At 48.8% G+C, this 18,660-nt stretch overlaps 1 protein-coding gene across 8 annotated transcripts in view; it reads left to right on the top strand.

The window, feature by feature from the left end:
• DAGLB (diacylglycerol lipase beta) overlaps positions 1 to 17,728 on the top strand; it is a 28,222-nt gene extending 10,494 nt beyond the window's left edge. For 5 of the 8 annotated variants that reach the window (XM_057748542.1, XM_057748547.1, XM_057748545.1 and 2 more), the window contains 11 exons: positions 118 to 240; positions 1,167 to 1,294; positions 2,426 to 2,552; positions 4,106 to 4,189; positions 6,075 to 6,152; positions 8,931 to 9,011; positions 9,101 to 9,228; positions 13,163 to 13,231; positions 13,316 to 13,388; positions 14,380 to 14,621; positions 14,710 to 17,728. In XM_057748542.1, coding sequence (XP_057604525.1) covers positions 118 to 240; positions 1,167 to 1,294; positions 2,426 to 2,552; positions 4,106 to 4,189; positions 6,075 to 6,152; positions 8,931 to 9,011; positions 9,101 to 9,228; positions 13,163 to 13,231; positions 13,316 to 13,388; positions 14,380 to 14,621; positions 14,710 to 14,908 — 1,332 coding nt within the window. In that variant the 3' untranslated portion in view covers positions 14,909 to 17,728. The remainder of the gene's footprint in view (positions 1 to 117; positions 241 to 1,166; positions 1,295 to 2,425; positions 2,553 to 4,105; positions 4,190 to 6,074; positions 6,153 to 8,930; positions 9,012 to 9,100; positions 9,229 to 13,162; positions 13,232 to 13,315; positions 13,389 to 14,379; positions 14,622 to 14,709) is intronic. The other 3 variants (XM_057748543.1, XM_057748549.1, XM_057748546.1) reach the window with 3 other exon arrangements.
• The last annotated feature ends 932 nt before the right edge of the window (positions 17,729 to 18,660 follow it).

Here is an 18,660-nt window from a genome sequence, read left to right as displayed (position 1 = left end):
AAGGAAGATATTGTTTAGAACACCTTTTCACGCGTGTGTGCGTGTGTGACCTGGCCCCTGGGAGCGCGTGGGCCGCTCCCGTGGGGTTTGTGATGAGCCGCAGTGGCTTCCATCCAGGACACAGACCTGGTGCCCAGTGACATCGCGGCAGGCCTTGCGCTTCTGCATCAGCAACAGGACAGCATCAGGAGCAGCCAGGAGCCCGACCAGGTGGTCAGCCGTCCCCCAGGGCCCTCCCAGGTAAGCCCAGGTCTCTGTTGGGTTGTAGAGTTTTGACATTTACACCTACTTGTAAATTAAAAAAAAAAAAAAGCCGTTTGAGGAGCCGTTGACTGGAATCTAGCGAGTTGTCACCTGTCAGGCGAGGCGTCTCCTTATCCCCTGGAGTTGAGGTAGACGGAGCCCGTTCCTGGCCACTTCACCACCTGTTGTAGTTTTTTTCCCAAGCATTCTCTTTCAGGAAGTTGGCTGCATATCAGAAATCCCCTCTGGGGTGGGACCTGGTCCTCCCAGAGTGTCTGCTCTCGCCTCTGGGCCTGGGGACAGAAACAGAGCAGCTTTGCTTGACGACTGTTTTCCCACTGCAGACTTCTGTGCTTTTGAAAGAGAAAGGGGCACATAGGTCGTGTGTCTGTCTCTGCACCCAGTTCCCAGCAGCCTGTCTCTTTCAGTGGCATCTGCACGTGTGTCCTACAGGAAGTCACGGGCTTATTTCACCAGAAGTCAGAAAAGTCATTAGGGATTTTTGCTGCTAACTTCTTTATTCTCCTAAAATGAGGGGTCCTTCTGTCTATATTTAAGGACCAGTTTTCCTCCTTTCGAAAGGTCTGTTCCCTAAAAAAAAGGGAAGAATCAGGAATTTGAGTTCAGGTTTAAGATCATAGTGTGTTCTACTGTATATCAAGTAGATAATCAACAGGGACCTACTGTATAGCACAGGGAACTCACTACTCTGTAATAACCTGCCTGGGAAAAGAATCTGAAAAGGAATGGATATATGTGTGTGTATAACTGAATCACTTTGCTGCACACCTGAACCTATCACAACATTCTAAACCAACTACACTCCAATATGAAATGAAAGTTAAATTTAAAAGAAAGATCATCGTATGTTGATCCTTTCTATGATGGGTTCCCCTAAACAAAAAGCTCTTCTTCTCTTGCAGGAAGCTGATCTGGATGCAGAATTAGAGAACTGCCACCACTACATGCAGTTTGCGGCAGCTGCCTACGGATGGCCTCTCTACGTTTACAGAAACCCTTTCACGGGGCTGTGCAGGATTGGTGGCGACTGGTAGGTCCGCACCGGCTGAGGCCTCCATCCTCCTTCCGCTCCGGGTGTTGCTTGCTGTGGTGTCAGTACTTTATTTGCTAAAAATGATCACATTTCCGTTTTCTTAAAAAAGCTTCCTATTTTGAAATATTTCAAAAACCGCCAGAGCAGTGCTAAGAACTCCCATGTCCTATATCTAGGCTCACCAGCTGTGACTCAGTTTTGTCACGTGCTGTATCACTCTCTCTATAAATACGCATTTTCCCCCCAGAACCATTGGAGGTGCAGTTGCGGACATCACGCCCCTTTACCTCTAATTACTTCAGCTTGTATTTCTTAAACACAGGGTCTTTCTTTGACATAAATTACAGTACAATTGTAAAATTCAGGAAATTTATCATTAATCATTAGCTATTCCAGTTTTTCCAGTTGTCCAAATAATACCCTTTGTAGCACATTTTCTTCCAGGGTCATGTGTTGCATTTAGTTGTCATCTCTCCTTAGTCTCCTCCAATTTGGAAGAGTTCCTCAGTCATTTTTATTTTATTGTTTTATCTTTCATGATATTGACATTTTTTTTTTTTTTTTTTTTTTTTTTTGGGCACACGGGCTTAGTTGCTCCGCGGCATATGGGATCTTCCTGGAGCTGGGATCGAACCCGTGACCTCTGCATTGGCAGGCGGATTCTTAACCACTGCGCCACCTAGGAAGCCCGATATTGACATTTTGAAAAGGACAGTCTAGGTATTTTGTAGGACAGCCCTCACTTTGCATTTGTCCAGTGGTTTCTTCATGATTAGGTTCAAGTTACACACCTTTGGCAGGGATGCTTTGTGCCGCGCGTGTGTCCTTAGAACGTCGTATCAGGAGATGCCTGGTGCCGGCTTTTCCCATTCCTGGCGATTTTAGGGTCTCTCTCATCCTGGTTAGTTTATCTTTTGAATATGTAAAGCATTAGTAAGATTCCAGAAGTCAGACTCTAGTAAGAAGTGTACACAGAAGTTCATTTAAAGGCCGTTACAGGTCAGCCAGAAGGAGTTGTGAAAATTGGCGGCAGGCGTCCTCACGTTTGCTGGGAAACGGGACGATGGGGTGGGGCGTCCGCGGCAGGGGCCTCCGGTTGGCGCGGTGACGCCTCTGCCCTCATTGTAGTTGCAGAAGCCAGACGACCGATTATGACTTGGTTGGAGGCGATCAGCTCAACTGTCACTTTGGCTCCATCCTGCAGACGACGGGGCTGCAGTACCGCGATTTCATTCACGTCAGCTTTCACGACAAGGTAGAGCGAGCAGTGCTTCCTAACTTCTTCTGGGTCCTGGAGTCCTTGGAGATTCTGGTGGAAGTTATAACCTGTTCCCCCAGAAAAATGTGCGGAGACACGTACTCACCCCTGAACTTAGCCCTCTGTCTCGGCCCACCCAGCTCTCACGTAAGATGGGGCAGAACGTCTTCCTCAGGGAGACTGCGCTGTGTTTCACCTGAGCCCGTTTTTATTGAAGAACAGTGACTTGCGCTTGGCGTTAAGCCCACACAGGTGCCAGGGTTAATTAATCCTCACCTCTGGGTCTGGGCTCCATGCTGTTAATGCAGTGCAGTGGGTCTCATACTTGCCAGGGTGTCGGAGTTGCAGGGCTGGTTCGTGAACCTGCAGAAGCCAGTCTGTCTGGTATCAGGGACCTGTCCTGCGTTGCTTCAGGGCTCCCCATGTGGTCCTCACAGGCAACAAAAGCCCAGACCCTGTGGCAAAGCCCAGCAGCTCTCACGTCTGCTGTCTACTAGGGTCTCCTGGGGAGCTTTTAAAACTTGAAGCCCAGGCCACAGCCCAGATGAATGAAGTCAGAATCTGTGGTAATGCGACCCCAGCTCAGGGGTCCCCCATGATTCCAGTGTGCAGATGGTTTGAGAACCGCTGGTGTCCTGTTCTTGAGCCCACTGGCTCTCAGACTCCTGCATTTTGGACTCACCTGGGGAGTGTAAAAGTCACACCCCTCCCACTGAGATCAGAAGGTCCGGGGTCTTGTTTTCATGTCTGCGGTGAATCTGAAGCCCAGCAAAGCGCAGGAGCCCAGGAGCCCTGCACTGCCCTGTCACTAGGTGGCGATGACAGAGCGGGTTGAGTTTAACGAAGGTGATTGTCCGCAGAAGGCTCGGGCGGGCCTGGGGCTCTTTCAGGGAGCCCCTGCGGCGTCATCAGGCAGAAGTCCCTCTTCTGTGGAAACCAGGGCAGTGAAGGCGGCCATCTGTCCTCTCCTGCTTGCTCCAAACGCACGACGTTCACCGCGCACAGGCGGCCGTCCCTGTGGCATCACCACCATTGATGGCTTGCCTCCCGCGAGCTGGGCGCTTCCTCAGGGTGCACACCAGCCAGAGGCCTGGGCGCCACGCTGTCCTCCCTGAAGATGTGGAGACAGAGACAAAGACTTCAGACGTTTGCTTGAGGTCGCACGGCAGGAACGGGGCCGAGTGGAGGTCCTGAGGCGGAGCTCCTACTCCTGAGCCTCTCGCTGCCCCTTCAGGAGCTTCCACTGTCCCAAAGGCAGGAGCCTAGGAGTGGGCGGGACCTGCGGTCGGTGCTGATGGAAGTGGGTGCCTTCAGGGCCCAAAGCCGGCATCCGCTGCTTGCACTTACCCAGAGCGGGGGCGTCCCCCGGCCCCCGAGAGTAACGGGGTGCTGGGTTCAGAGAGCCTCGCGCCACCGCGTCTGGTGAGGCTGAGCAGAGAGGGGGGTCAGCGCACCCGCGCCGTGCTCCGAGGTGCTGTCTTGCTGGATGCCCTGGGCTGGTGTGGCCGCGGCCGCAGGCGCCTGTGCTCACGCCCAGCTCTCTCTCCCAGGTGTATGAGCTTCCCTTCTTAGTGGCTCTGGACCACAAGAAGGAGTCGGTGGTGGTGGCTGTGAGAGGAACCATGTCTCTGCAGGTACGGAGCCTGGCGTGCTGGCCCGGGGGTCTGGGGCCGGGTGGGCAGCAGCTCAGGCGCCGGGAGACCGGGCTTCCCTGGTGACGCGGGGAGCTGTCGTAAGTGAGCATCCGCCCCAGGGAAACACGGGCGTGGAAGACAGGGAAGCGAGCCCAGGACTGCGTCCCTTTGAAAAAGCAGATGAAGCCGCTTCCTTTTAACCAAGAAATGTCAGAAACTTAGACACTGGCAGGGCTGGGCTCCCCCCTCCCAGGGGGCTGCCCGCTTGTCTCCCCAGGCCCCCCACCTGGGTGACCCTCCCCTCAGATGTTCTGCACTCAAAGCCAGAAAGAGCAGTAGGTTACGTCGTGTCGTCGAAAGTCACCCCGCTGTGAGGTCCCCCCGAGTTCCCCTTCTGGGTCTCAGCCAGCCCGATGTACCTGCTGCCGTGGGCTCCCCCGGTCGCTTCCTCCGCCCCCCGCCCCCCACCCCGGCTGCTCCCGTGAGAACCACCGCTGTCCCGCCCCACCCAGCGATCCTGTCCATCCTGCTCAGCCTCTGCCCCCTGGAGATACCCGATGACGTTCTTCTCTCCTGCGTCGTGCTTTTTGGCCTCTTCTTGGCTGTTCCTCGGTCTCATTGCCTAGTTGTTTCTTCTCTGCTGACCCAGGAGATGAAATGAGACCCCACCCTCTTCTGCTCTCCCTGACCTTCTGCGGGCCGCCTCGCACCTGCCTCACCGGGATCCAGGGCCCCCCTCCCGGCTCTGCCCTCCTGTCTGGGCCCCACCCCGCCCCCGTCAGTCACCCACTGAGAAGTGGTAGGATTGTCTCCCATTCTCTCCCCGCTTCCTGCCCAGTCTGCGCGCATGGTCCTGCCTGGCCAGCACGTCTCCTCTCCAGTCCCAGCACCGCAGCCCTGGTTTTGTCCCCAGGCCTCTCTTTCCTGGGCCAGCGGCAGGCTCTCTACCTTAGTCCCTGTCTGTCATCTCTCACCTTCCCAATCTGTCCTTTATACTGTCCACAGAGGACTCTTCCCAGAACACGGTCAGCCTACCGCCGCTCGGAGACCTCTGGCGGCTCCCACTGCGCGTTATACAAAGCTCCTGTTTCTTGTGGCAGCTCTGTTGGCGCTGTGGGGCCTGACCCCACCTTTCCAGACCTTTCCAGCTCCCACCCTGCACTCCGCACGCCACGGTTCCCAGCCCTGGCAGCTCCAGTGTCCCTGTGCAACCTTGTAAATAGTGTAGCTGTGGGGCCCCTCCCCCCGCAGGTGGGCCTCACCGGCTCCCAGGGACACAGCAGCCTCCCAGGCTCTGCCCGTGGCCACTCGATGCGTCCCGCCCGCCGTCTCCTTCCCGCACTCAGATGCTTCTGCCGTGGGCCCTGCTGCTCCCCCCGGGTGAGGATGCCGGCCTCTGTTCTCTCCTCTGCTTCCTGAAAGCCAGCTTTTCCATCAGGCTCTGGCTCAGGCCATCTCCTCCAGGAAGCCCCCCGTGCCCTGCAGTGCTCACCCCTCTTCTGCTCCATGTGGTGCATCTCTTCCTCTCCCTTAGGTTTCAGCCAGCCATTGACTGGGCCCCTGGAGGACAGGAACCAACACCCTGGTCCAGGGCTCTGTGCTTTGTGGGTGCTTAGATGCTGTGTGCAGGGACGGGGGGCAGAGGGTGCGTCTTAGACATGTCCTGTGTCCCCTTCCCAGTCTTCATACCTGATCGCACTGTAGGTCCCTCAGGAGCTTCCTGGCCGCCTGGCATCTCTCCCGAGTTCAGGCACCGGGGGTCCAGTTCTCAACAGCCTGGCCGAGAGGACTATCCCACCCCCGCCGTCCCTCCAGGGATGCCCACCCAGCCACCCTTAGCTCAGCCCAGCCCAGCTGACGGCCTCTTCCCACGCGCTGTTTCCAGGACATCCTTACGGACCTGTCAGCAGAGAGCGAGCCCCTCAACCTTGAGTGTGAGGTGCAGGACTGCTGGGCACACAAGGTAGGAGCCGAGGGTGTGTGGTCTGGAATGTTCCGTCATGGGGAAGCTCCAGGGGGTCTGAGGTTTTTCAGCTCTGAGTCTCTCCCGTTACTGCTACCGTGTAGCGAACAGCTGCCGCGTGCCAGGTCCAGCACGACTTCCCACTGCAGCCCTGAGAGATTAACAAGGGTCATCTGGATGCGTTCCTTCTCCCGTGATTAGAGTCGTGCTTCCTCATGGTGAGAAACGCTCCAGTGCAGCACAGTGCGAGCAGGCCCTCGCGCGCAGACCCCTCCTGAGATGTGGACACTCGGCGCTCTCCTGCGTGTCATTCCACACGTTTTCTCTGCGGATGTCACAAGACCAAGTTCCCGTTTCACTGTTACTGTGCTGGGGGGGCAGGGGTGCATAAGCGCCTCCCAGAAGGGTGAGCATGGCCGCCCAGAGCAGTTACCTCCCTGCCCCCCCGCCCCTGGGAACCGCCGTTTTAGTGTCTGTGAATTTGCTTGTTTTATGTTCCTCTTATTCGTGGAATCCTGCAGTATTTGTCCTTTCGTTACTGGCTTATTTCACTGAGCACCATGTCCTCATGCGTCATCCATGCCACAGCAGGTGTCAGAATGGCCTCTGGCTGTTAGTAAAATTGCTGTGAACGTGGGTGTGCAGAGAACTGAGCCCCTGCTTTCAGTTCTGGGGGAAATATACCCAGAAATGGGATTGCTGAATCTTCTGTTATTTCTCTGTTTAACTTTTTGAGGAACCACCAAACTGTTTTCCAACATAGCTGCACCATCTTACATCCCCACCAGCAAAGAATGCGGGCTCCCATTTCTCCGCATCCTCACCAACACTTTTCTTTCTTCCTCCCTCCCTCCCTTCTGTCTTTCGCCATCCTCGTGGTCAAGGGGTATCTCACTGTGGTTTCGATTTGCATCTTCCTGATGACTAATGAGGTTGCAGGGCTGAGTGTTTTAACATTTGAAGGAAAGCTTGGGATGATTCCCTCCTAAAGGGTATAGCAGCCCCTTCGGGGAAGAAGGACATCAGGGGTGGAGGGCAGTGGGCTTGCGCTGTTTTTGTGTTTTTTAACCAAAACGTGTATTACTTCTGTAGTAATCATTTTTTAAATACAGTGCTTAATTTTTATAAATTTTTATAAAAGCGTGTGTTATTGCCAGAGTGCTGCTGCTGGTAATTGAACCCCCGTGTCCCATCTGGACAACTTTTTTTCCTTCCAGGTTTTTTTGTTATTGTTGTTTTTTGTTTTTGTGTGCAGGTGGTTTTTTTTTTTTCGGTGCCTGAACTCTCCCGGGAAGAGCCAGGGTGGAGGCTTTTGGCTTTTCTTCTGCCACCAGTCAGGAGCTTGATCGCCTTGGGAATGTGAATTTTTTTCCTTTAATCCTTAGCTGTCTTTTTATACCTCAATTCACAGAAAAGTTCAGTTTAACTGTTATTGGGTGTACGTGAGGAAAAACAAATAAGAAATTTAAACTTATAGAGATACATCAACTAGCTAACCACAGAATACCCTCAGAGCCCGTTGGGCTTGGTTGTGGCTCTGGTCTTACAAGAACTTGGGCCACAGACCAAGGCTTTGTGCCCCCACAAACTGCGACACTGCCAGCCTGGCCAGCCCTTGGCTGAGGCCTCCTCCAGCACCGGTTCATTCAGTGACAGCTCCCACCCTCCAGCCAGGAGGACAGCTGCTCAGGGCCTGAGGGCACCAGCCGTTCTCAGCCCTTGGCCTGGGTACCGAGTTTTGGCTCTGACAAAGCTGTGCAGCTGAAAACAGCCTTGGCGTTTCACCTGGAACGCCTGTGCCAGGGAGACTCACAACCTGCCGAGTTGTGGTCCAAATGCCGAGTGGCTCTGGCTGCCCAGAACCAGACACGTGGTAGGTGCCTAATAAGTGTTGGTGGAAGTCGAATGCATCGAGTGGAAGGAGGAGAAAGGGAGATGTGACGGTTTGTCCAGAAGCGCGTCTGACTGTGCACAGCATGTTAACCCTTCAGCCCTCCTCGTTCCTCCTACATGAGGCAGGGTCTGCAGTCTGCTCACAGGGTTATAGAATTATTGAACCAGGCATTTGCAGCAGCTTTAAAGAGGAGGAAAACAGTCCCATCTTATATGGAATTTCTCCCTTTTCATCCTTGGAAATTAGGCTGCAGGGGCCGTGGCCAGGCCAGTCCCATGTTGTGTAGGAAGCACTTCGGAAAGGTTTTTGGTTGACAGCTTTGTCTCTCCTCGATGGGAACTACGTAATTTTCAAGAAGTCTGTTTCGTGGGACAGCTGTATTTGTTGGGAAGTTTTACATTTAATTTTTTGAAATTAAACCAAAGCCTGACCTCCCTAGAACTCACTTCCGATGGTTTTAGTTCTGCTTTTAGAGGAACAGTGGCTACTCAGTCACTGTCACTGATTCAGAACTTTACATTTTAACATAATTTTGAAAGATCATTTATAATCTAAATCGGACCGACCATGAAGACGTAGCTAAAGTAAATTGTGGGACGGCCATACAGCAAAATGCTTTGTAGCTACAGGAAGAGCCATAGAAATATCCGTCGACATGGAAAGATGTTCTTGATGGCACCTATTCACTCGTGGAAATACTTCTTGAGCCCCTACGTCATGCCAAGCCCTGCACCAGGTGCCAGGGGTACAGCAGTGGGTGGCAGATGTGGCTGCCGACCCCAGGGTCCCCTTCCTGTCGGGGGGGGGCAGGTCACAGGTAGGAGATGCCGTGTAGTCCTGCCCTGTCTGACCGTCGCCCGCCGCCTCTGTATCTGCACTTGCAGGGGATTTCTCAAGCTGCCAGATACGTTTACCGACGACTCATCAACGACGGGATTTTGAGCCAAGCCTTCAGCATTGCACCTGTGAGATTTTCGTTCTTCTTTGCTCTCATTTTCTCTGCCGTTAGCTGTTTGCCGTCTTCACCTTTACGTATCCTACATTTGTCCCCTAGGAATACCGGCTGGTCATCGTGGGGCACAGCCTGGGGGCAGGCGCCGCGGCCCTCTTGGCCATCATGCTCAGAAACCCATATCCACAGGTCAGGTGCTACGCCTTCTCCCCACCCAGGGGGCTGCTCAGGTACTTCGTTTTCTTTCCTGTAACGAGATGCTTCTTACAGGTCATATGCTCAAAACTAGTATTTTATCTGCAGTTTAGTTATAATTTCTCATCCTCAGGAGAAATTTGTTTCAAAGCACAGTTTGGTTGAAAAGAGACTGGATAGCCTTTCATAGGTCTCTCTAATCACAGCTTTGTTTTCCTAAATGATGTAATGCTAAGATCCTTTTTTTTAATTGAGGTATAATTGACATTATATTAGTTTCAGGTGTACAACATAATGATTCGATATCTGTATATATTGTGAACTGATCACAATAAGTCTGGTTAATATCTGTCATCATAGTTACAGAATCTTTTTGCCTTGTAATGAGAACTTTTAAGATCTACTTTCTTAGCAACTTTCAAACATGCAATATAGTATTATTAACTGTAGTCACCATGTTGGTACATTACATCCCAATGACTTGTTTATTTTATAGCTGGAAGTTTGTACCTTTTGATTTCTTTCACCCATTTTACCCACCTCCCCCTGATCAGTCCCCACCCCACCCCACCCCCAGTAACTACCACCTCCCACCCTCCTGGCAACCATCAGTCTCTTTTCTGTAATCTATGAGCTTGGTTTGTTTGTTTTTTCAGTTTTCACAAATAAGTGAGATCGTATGGTATTTGTCTTTCTTTGACTTACTTCACTTAGCATAATGTCCTCAAGGTCCAAACATGTTGTCACAAATGGCAAGATTTTGTTATTGTTATTTTTTATGGCTGAATAATATTCCATTACATACACACACACCCCACCTCTTCTTTATCCACTCATCCATTAGTGGGTACTTAGGTTGTTTTCATGTCTTGGCTGTTGTAAATAATGCTCTAGTGACCATGGGATGGGGGTGCGGATATCTTGCAAGTAAGCGTCTTTGTTTTCCCCAAAAAATCATCACCGAGACTGATGTCAAGGAGTTTACTGCTTATGTTTTCTTCTAGGGGTATTATGATTTCAGTTCTTATAGTCAAGTCTTTAACCCATTTTGAATTGATTTTTGTGTATAGTGTGAGATAGTGGTCCAGTTTTCCCAACATCGTTTATTGAAGAGACTGTCTTCTCCCCATTGTGTATCCTTGGCTCCTTTCTTAATTCTCTGTAAGCATGTGGGCTTATTTCTGGGCTGCCTGTTCTGTTCCATTGATCTATGTGTCTGTACTTGTACTAATTACCATACTGTTTTGATTACTCTAGCTTTGTATTATAGTATGAAATCAGGGATCATGGTATCTCCAGCTTTGTTTTTCTTTTTCAAAATTGCTTAGGCCATTAGGGGTCTTTGTGGTTCCATGTGAACTTTAGGGTTGTTTGTTTTATTTCTGTGAAAAATGCCATTGGAATTTTGATTAGGATTACATTGAATCTGTAGATTCTTTTGGGTAATATGGAAATTTTAGTAATAATTCTGCTAATTCATGGGCACAGAATACCTTTCCATTTATTTGTGTCTTCAATTTCCTTCATCAGTGGCTTATAGTTTTCACTGTACAGGTCTTTCACCTCCTTGGTTAAATTTACTCCTAGGTATTTTATTCTTTTTGATGCAGTTATAAATGGGATTGTGTTTTCTTAATTTCTCTTTCTGATAGTTCATTATTAGTGTATAGAAACGCACGCAACAGTTCCTTATATTAATTTTGTATCCTGCAACTTTACTGAATTTGGTTACTAGTTCATTTTTTTTGTTTGAAAATTAAATTATTTTTTCTAACTCAACATACTTAATCCTGTATAACATTTGCCCTGATTATAAAAGAAATTTGTATGACCATAAAAAAAATAAATAAAAAATCAAAGGGGTAAAAAAATAAATTTGTATCCATCATAGAAATTTTGAAAAGTATAAATAGGTGGAGAGATCAAGATCTACCCAGAAATCATAGTTGTATTGGGTCGGCCAAGAAGTTTGTTCGGTTGGTGACTATGTTCAATAAAGTTCTTCGTGAAAATGAAAAATGTCTTTTATTTTTACTTAAAACCAAATGAACTTTTTGGCTGACACAGTAACTGTTTAGGTTTGCTGTCTTCTAGCTCTCTGTGGGGGTGGGGGGGGGATATGTTTTCCTAATACTCTATATACATTACATCCTTAAGTATTCTTTGAGAACATGTTTTTAAATCAACTGCATAGTTTTCTATCATCTGGTTATACCACTTTTACTTATCCCAGTACTGATATTTACATTCTTTTCATTTTTTTCATTATTATAAATAATTCTATCAATATCTCTATACATATTTGTGTACCTTTAAAATTTTAAAAAACTTTTTATATTAAAACTTATTTGTACATATAAAAAGACAAGAAAGTGACTTTTTAAAATAATTGGTTTTTTTTGTGTGCAATGAAACAAAGATAAAACATGTTTTTGAGAATAAGCAAACATCCATACAACTTGGATGCGTTTTGCTGTGAAAAACCCGACACAAGAGACCTCACTGTATGAAATTACTTACTAATTTCCATTTACATGACATTTTAGGAAAGACAAAACTGTATAACAGCAGAAAGCAGATCAGTGGAGTCCCTGTGTGTCCTCTCCTTTCCTGTTCACAGAGAATCACTGTCCTCATCTTTGTGAAAATTCTTCCCTTGCTTTTTATTGTTTAATTTTTAAAAAAATTTTTGGCTGCACCATGTGGCATGTGGAATCTTAGTTCCCCAACTGGGGATTGAACCCACACCTCCCTGCAGCGGAAGCTCGGAGTATTAACCACTGGACTGCCAGGGACATCCCTTCCCTTGCTTTAAAAAATGGTTTTACCACCTGTATACATGTCTCTACATAGTTTGGATTCGCATGATTTTGAAATTTAGAGAAATGGAATTATACTTTTTTCCTGTTACTTCCTTTTTTGTTTCACATTGTTTGATGCCTGTAAAGTGTTATTGTGTAAATTCTTCTTATGTTTCATCACGTATCACAGGTTATCTGTTCTCCTGGTGACAGACACCGGGCTGTCACAGGCACGCTGGGTCATGGAGTGTGCACACACCCAGCCTTCATGTGTTGTGGCTGCACCCGTTCACACCCTCCCCTGCAGCGTGCACATCTCTCCATGTTCTCACTCACAATATGTCAGATTTAGCATTTAAACACCCATCTGATGGGTGTGCAGTGACGCTTCATTGTTTAATTTGCCATTTCCGTGATGAAGTTGAGTCTCTTTATATATTTATTGAGTTTCCACTCATGAAGTTCCTTTTGCCCATTTTTCTATTGTATCATCTTTTTTTCTCATTGATTTGTGTATATATTTCAGTACATCAGTTCTTTGTTGCTTGCAAGTATGTGTTGTAAATATACTCTCACTCCTTGATGTGTCTTTCTACTTCCTTTGAGTCATCTTCAGTTTATCAGTTCTTAATTTTAACATTGACTAATTTGTCATTCTTTTCATTTATGATTTCTGGGTCTTTGTTTCTTATTTAAGAAGTCTTTCTCTTTCCTAAGGACATGGAGCTGGTCTCCTACTGTATCTTTTAAAAGCCTTTTAGTCTGGCCTTTCACCTTTATTTAGGTCTTTATGTTTAATTTGGGTTTTTTTGTGTATAGCATGAGGTGGAGTTTCAGTTTCATTGCACTGTCTCAGCACTGTTTAGCAAAAGCCCACCCCTCCCCTGCTGCTGCCATGCAGTACCACCCCTGCCTGTAGGAGGCGTCTGTAGTCACTCTTCCACGGCTTCGTCCGACTCTACTGATACCACCGTGGGTTAAGTACCCCGTAGTTATCTGGCCAGTGAGTTGCTCTCACTGGAGTCTCTTATTTCTCTTCTCCTTTAGGGGATGGAGAATAGAGTTGAGTTCTGTGAAAACTGACCCCTTCCTGACTTGGCACAGTTCCTTGCTTTCTCTTGGAAGCCTTCTGTGGGCAGTGTAATCATAAATTTTTTTTTAATTTCAGCAAATCCCTTTATGAATACTCTAAGACCTTCATTGTGTCCCTTGTCCTGGGCAAGGATGTGATTCCCAGGTGAGTCTGCAGGCTGCCCAGCCTGGGCTGGGGCTGGCGGGAGGGGCAGAGAGCTGAGCCTCAGTCTGGTCTCTTGCTCAACAGGTTAAGTGTGACCAACTTGGAAGATTTGAAGAGGAGAATCTTGCGAGTGATTGCTCACTGCAACAAGCCCAAGGTGACTCGGGGCCCCGGGAGAGGACCACCAGGGGTTGGGGCCTCCCCACCAGGCTGTCTGTGGCCTCGAGAGGGTGTTTCTAAACTCAGAGCCTCGTAGCCCAGGGCTCTCCTACCCCCTGCACGGACTGCTGTCTGGTGTTGTGCAGAGGATGCCTGAGGTGCACGGCTAAACCAAGCACAGGGAAGATGGCGCAATTAGAAGATACTACCATAGAACCAGCCCTGTTTGGTTAAGTGATTTGTTTTTTTGTCATACTTCTTAGTGCTGTTGGTCACAACAGCATTCTGATGCCTTTGGTCCCAAAGCTTAGAAAATAAGGCTGCCAGATAGAGTTTAAGAGATGCTTGTATTGCTGTCCTGTGGAATTTCAGGCATTACAAATATAAATGCATTTATGTTTACTGATGAAGACATCGATGATGTATTGCGTTTTTTTAAAAAGGGCAGGATTAAAGCTGATTCTTAGAGTGTGACCCAGGGAGGGGTAGGTGATGAGGTTTTGACCAAAAAAATACACCAGAATGTGGTTTTATTTAGATAGTGGGATTAGAAATGATTTTCACTTTTTAACATGTTTGTTTTGTGACACGTTTTGTTGTTGCTAATCAGAAAAAAAAAGTTTAAAAATAAACTTTCTCCTTATCAGCTACACTCCACCGCAAATTAAAAAAAAAATTTAGTAGCTACTGTCTTTAAGGAAATGGTAAAACTAATTGCTTAAAGAGAATTAAGGGTAATTTTTCCTCAAAATCTGCCTGAATTTGATTTTTAAATATTGCTTCAAGTGTGATGGCGTCACTGCCCCAGAGACACCTGAGTCTGGGCTCCCGACCTCCACATCCGTAAGATCCATGCTGACAACAAAACAGCCAGGCCTCTGAGCTCTGGGGTCATCACAGGCACCAGTTCACGGGTCCCAGGAGGTCTCTGGGGACTGTGAAAGCCTCACGGAGTCACACGCGTGCCGCCCTCTTGGTCTTGCCCTCAGTACAAGATCCTGCTACACGGGTGCTGGTACGAGCTGTTTGGAGGGAGCCCCGAGGACCTGCCAACGGAGCTGGACGGGGGCGACCTGACACAGCCTCTCCTCGGGGAGCAGAGCCTGCTGGCACACGGGTCCCCAGCCTACAGCTTCTCCAGTGACTCCCCGCTCGAGTCCCCCACCAGGTACCCGCCTCTCTACCCTCCCGGCAGGATCATCCACCTGGAGGAAGAGGGCACTTCGGGGAGGTGAGTGTGGTGGGCCTGACGCAGTCAGGGAGATGCACGGGGGTGAGACTTGAAGCGATGCTCAACTCACTCACTTTTCTTTTTCTAGGTTTTCCTGCTATCCTGCTGCTCGGTATAGCGTGAGATGGTCACATGAATCGGAATTCAGCAGAATACTCATCGGCCCAAAGATGCTAACAGACCACATGCCAGACATCCTGATGAGAGCCCTGGACAGAGTGGTGTCTGACAGGGCCACCTGCATTTCCTGTCCGGCCCAGGGAGGCTCTGGTGTTGACGTGGCATAACCAGAGCGACTGGGAGCTGCTCCCGACGGTGGACTCTGCTGCTGTTCCAACAGTGACTTAATGTCCGAGTGGCCCCACGATGCCAACACCCGGATGTCCATCGAGCAGATTTTGATGGTCTCTTAAATGACTGAGTAATCAGAGAAGTACTTTGGACCACAGTATTCACAGAATCAGGAGCCAGAAGAGCAACGAGGTGATGGGCGTCCCGAGACCAAGCAGGCGTGTTGGAAGCAGCAGGACGCCCACCGATTCCCGGGAGCCCCACAGCCCGGTTTAAGGCCCTAACGGATCTGTAGGCACCTGCCCCTCGGGCCACCTTTTCAGTGACAGGGTCGTCTCATGCCCGCTTAGATCAGCCTGTGCAGTGTATTCTGCAAACTGGACTTGCCTGGCTGCACAAGCTCAGTATCAGTGGCGAGGGTGCAGACTGCAATTCTGTCGGTGGCACTAAGGGAGGGTCAGCTGAGCTTCTGCTGGGAGTCAGCGCCCATCCCTGTTCAGTCTGCTTGTTTCATCAGCCTCGAGGCGATGGCTCAGTTCTTGTGGGATATTCGTGGCGGTTGGCCAGTGTATTCAGAGCGAGTTAAGAAATGGAGCACTTACACATCATGAGTGCCTGCACAGCCGTGGACTCTTCTAGTGGATGTTTCTGGGAAGGTCTGTTTTACTGGGTAGTTTTACAATAGTCACATTGTAAACATTTTTTTCTGTCCACTCTAAACAACAAAATGAAGTCTTGAGTTTTCTTGGCTCTCTGGCTAAAGACTGAAGATGCTCAGACATCTGACTGCTCCCCACACCTGATCCAAACCCCACAAAATGACAGTAAAGGGATTTCTTTAGAAAGCATAAATAAACCCACAAGGATGCAGGAAGAAGACACAGGGACAGTCAGATGGCCAGAGGTAAACAGACTTCTGGGCCAAGTGGGCAGCAAAAGACAAGAACAGATATGGTCCACAAAGCAGATGCCCCGGCGCCTCTGACCGGGGGAGGGACGCAGATGGCAGGGACCGGCCAGAGAGATGGCTGGAAGAATCTGGCTTCTTGTCTGCTTCGGGGTCAAGGGGGTGCTGGACACCAGGGCAGCAGAACAACATTCCTCCGCTCGGCTCCCAGAACCTTCAAGAAGATGCTCCGAAGAAATCAGACCGCTAGGGATACCTGCTCCCTCAGGGCCTTGCAGCTGTCACAGCCACACCACTTTAGCTCTGGAAAACCTGCAAAGAACTTCGACTGAAATGCCACAGTAACGTCCAGTTGCTACAGGTTTCATTTCTAAACATAATTCATGTACGTTCCTAGTGGCAGAAAAGAATACAGTCTCTAGCACCTTGAGCAACACTGCCTTGGGGTGACCCACCTGCGTGCTCAGTGTCCAGTCGGCTTTTCAGTTTTCAGTGTTTAAGCGCGAACCAGGGATTGCCAGACACTTGGGGAACAAATGACGAAAAGAAACATACAAGAGAAGCTTCAAACCCTTCCAGCTACAGCTTGGGGACAGAAAAAGAGCTGCAAACGCAAGACTGATCCCCAAGGCTGGAGGACAGTATTTACAGGAAAAGGAACTCCTGGACATGAAAAGCATGGAAGACGAAATCAAAAGCAGCTGGGAAAGGGATACCTGAATAACGGGAGTCAAACTCCAGACAGAACTGAGCCCACCAAGCACAGGGTATGGGAGATAAAGATCCACCCAGGACACGGAGACACAGAGGGACCCCACGAGACGTGGAGATACACGTACCTCCCTCTACAGTGCAAACGGCTAAGACGACAGGGGAGAGCTGCCTTCAAAAAGCCTAAGAGAAGTTCTTTCCAGCCTGGAATTTTAGACCCAGCTAAAAAGCATCAGGGAAAATGAAGTTATTTTCAAAGATATAAGGGCTCAAAAGCATAGATGACCCACCCACATACTCCTGAGGAGGCTCTTGGAGAATCTGTCCATCAAGATGAGAAAGTAAATTAGAAAACAGTGAATCAAGATATAGAAAATAAAAGGTCAACACGTAAGAGAAATGTCCTGAGAGATTTAGACAACAGATGGAAAAGTCACAGTTAAATTATCAAGTACACAGAAAACAAAACAAGTAAACTATTACTCCAAAAGAAACCACAAAAGTTGTGCAGGAAAGGCAGATGCTGTTAGTACACAGCTCAGCCTTCAGTATTTGCGTGGCAGTGGTAACATAGACGCTGAATATTATCACCAACCCAAACAACTGTATTGAAGGGCCGGGAAAGGTGTGTTGAGGGCTGGGGTTACAGTTGGTTTAAGAGCTACCACACACCCACCTAGGTGGGAATGTTGACATTGATGGCTGGAACCAAAAAATCCAACGAGCGATAAAAGCACACGGTTTAGTTCGAGCCCTGGGGAGGGGACAGGCTGCAGGCTCCATCAGTCACCGATGGCCAGTGGTTGAAATGAAGCCCCCAGCAAACCCTAAGGGACCCGGTCTGGAGAGCTGCCAGGCTGGTGAACAAGTGGAGCTGTGGGGAGAGCCGTGTACCTGAGAGGGCGCAGGAGGGCCTGCCCTTCCCCCATACCTTACCCTCCACACCTTCCATCTGGCTGTTCCTTTTTTGATAAACTAGGGATCTGGTAAATCAAAGAGAAAGCAAGCATATGATTTAGCCATGTGGAGACAAGAGTCAAGAATTACTTAACTCAAAATAGGTGCCTCTGGGGAGGGTGTGAAGGGGGAAGACTGCTGTTTATGTAGCAAACCTTTAGATTTGGTCTTTAAACTGCATTATGTATGTTTGGTTTAAAAAATAAATAACTACCAAGCAATAAAAAAGAAAATTTTAAAACTGCCGTCTAACGTGAGCTGCTTATAGTGCAAGTTCAGGTTCCAGAAAGAATCACATGGTCAGTCTCCACCTGACCAGGATGCCAGCTCAGGTCCCAGCACCTGCACCTTCAGCCCAGAGCTCTGCCCAAGATGCTGACATGCTCATCCATCGCTGCGTGGATGTCACAAGTCGTCTCACCAGCATTCACCAGGTCTGAAACCCAACATCACTCCACGCCCCTCACTGTCTGCTGGCCCCTCCACCTTCTCCCCACAGTGGGGCCACTCCCTGCCCCGGCCAGCATGGGAACACACTGGAAATGTACATCTCCAACAACCCAGGGTTTCACAGGGTGGCAAACACACATCCACCAGAAGGTGGTTCCCCAGGCTCTCAAGAACTCCAGTATTACCAGTCATGATTCAAGGATTTATTAAGTCATACATGCAAAACATATTGCTAATCGCATTAGCAAAAGATCAATGTAAAAACACTCCACAATTCTGCAACCGTCAATTTAAAAAATTTTGTTCTAGTGGTTGAAAGGTCCAAGCTCGTATTCTTGCCAGTTGTACAGAACTTCGTTAGCACGAGCGCGGGGTTGACAGAACCTCACAGACCCCGAGGAACATCGTTAGGGCAAGGACAGGAAGCGTGTGCGCACGCAGTGAGGCGGGGGGTGGGGGGGTGGGCGGTGTCAGTGTTAGGAGTCCAGGCGCAGTGTCGGTGATCTGGCGAGGTGATGGTGGTAAGAAGGCTTAGTTTATCTGAAGTATTTTAAAAACCGTAAAGCTGCAACACATGATTTTTACACCTAGTTACTAGAAAACTAAGGAAAGCACTTACTAGCTTTGAATAAAGTAACATGAAAACAGGAATGCACTTTTACTAATCTACAAAAAATATTCCTAATGCATATTCAGAAAGGTTTTATAGTACAAGGCGGCATA

The sequence above is a fragment of the Hippopotamus amphibius genome, chromosome 9, assembly GCF_030028045.1.
Source record: "Hippopotamus amphibius kiboko isolate mHipAmp2 chromosome 9, mHipAmp2.hap2, whole genome shotgun sequence".
Taxonomy (NCBI): Eukaryota; Metazoa; Chordata; class Mammalia; order Artiodactyla; family Hippopotamidae; genus Hippopotamus; species Hippopotamus amphibius.
This window is presented reverse-complemented; position numbering and strand designations above follow the sequence as displayed.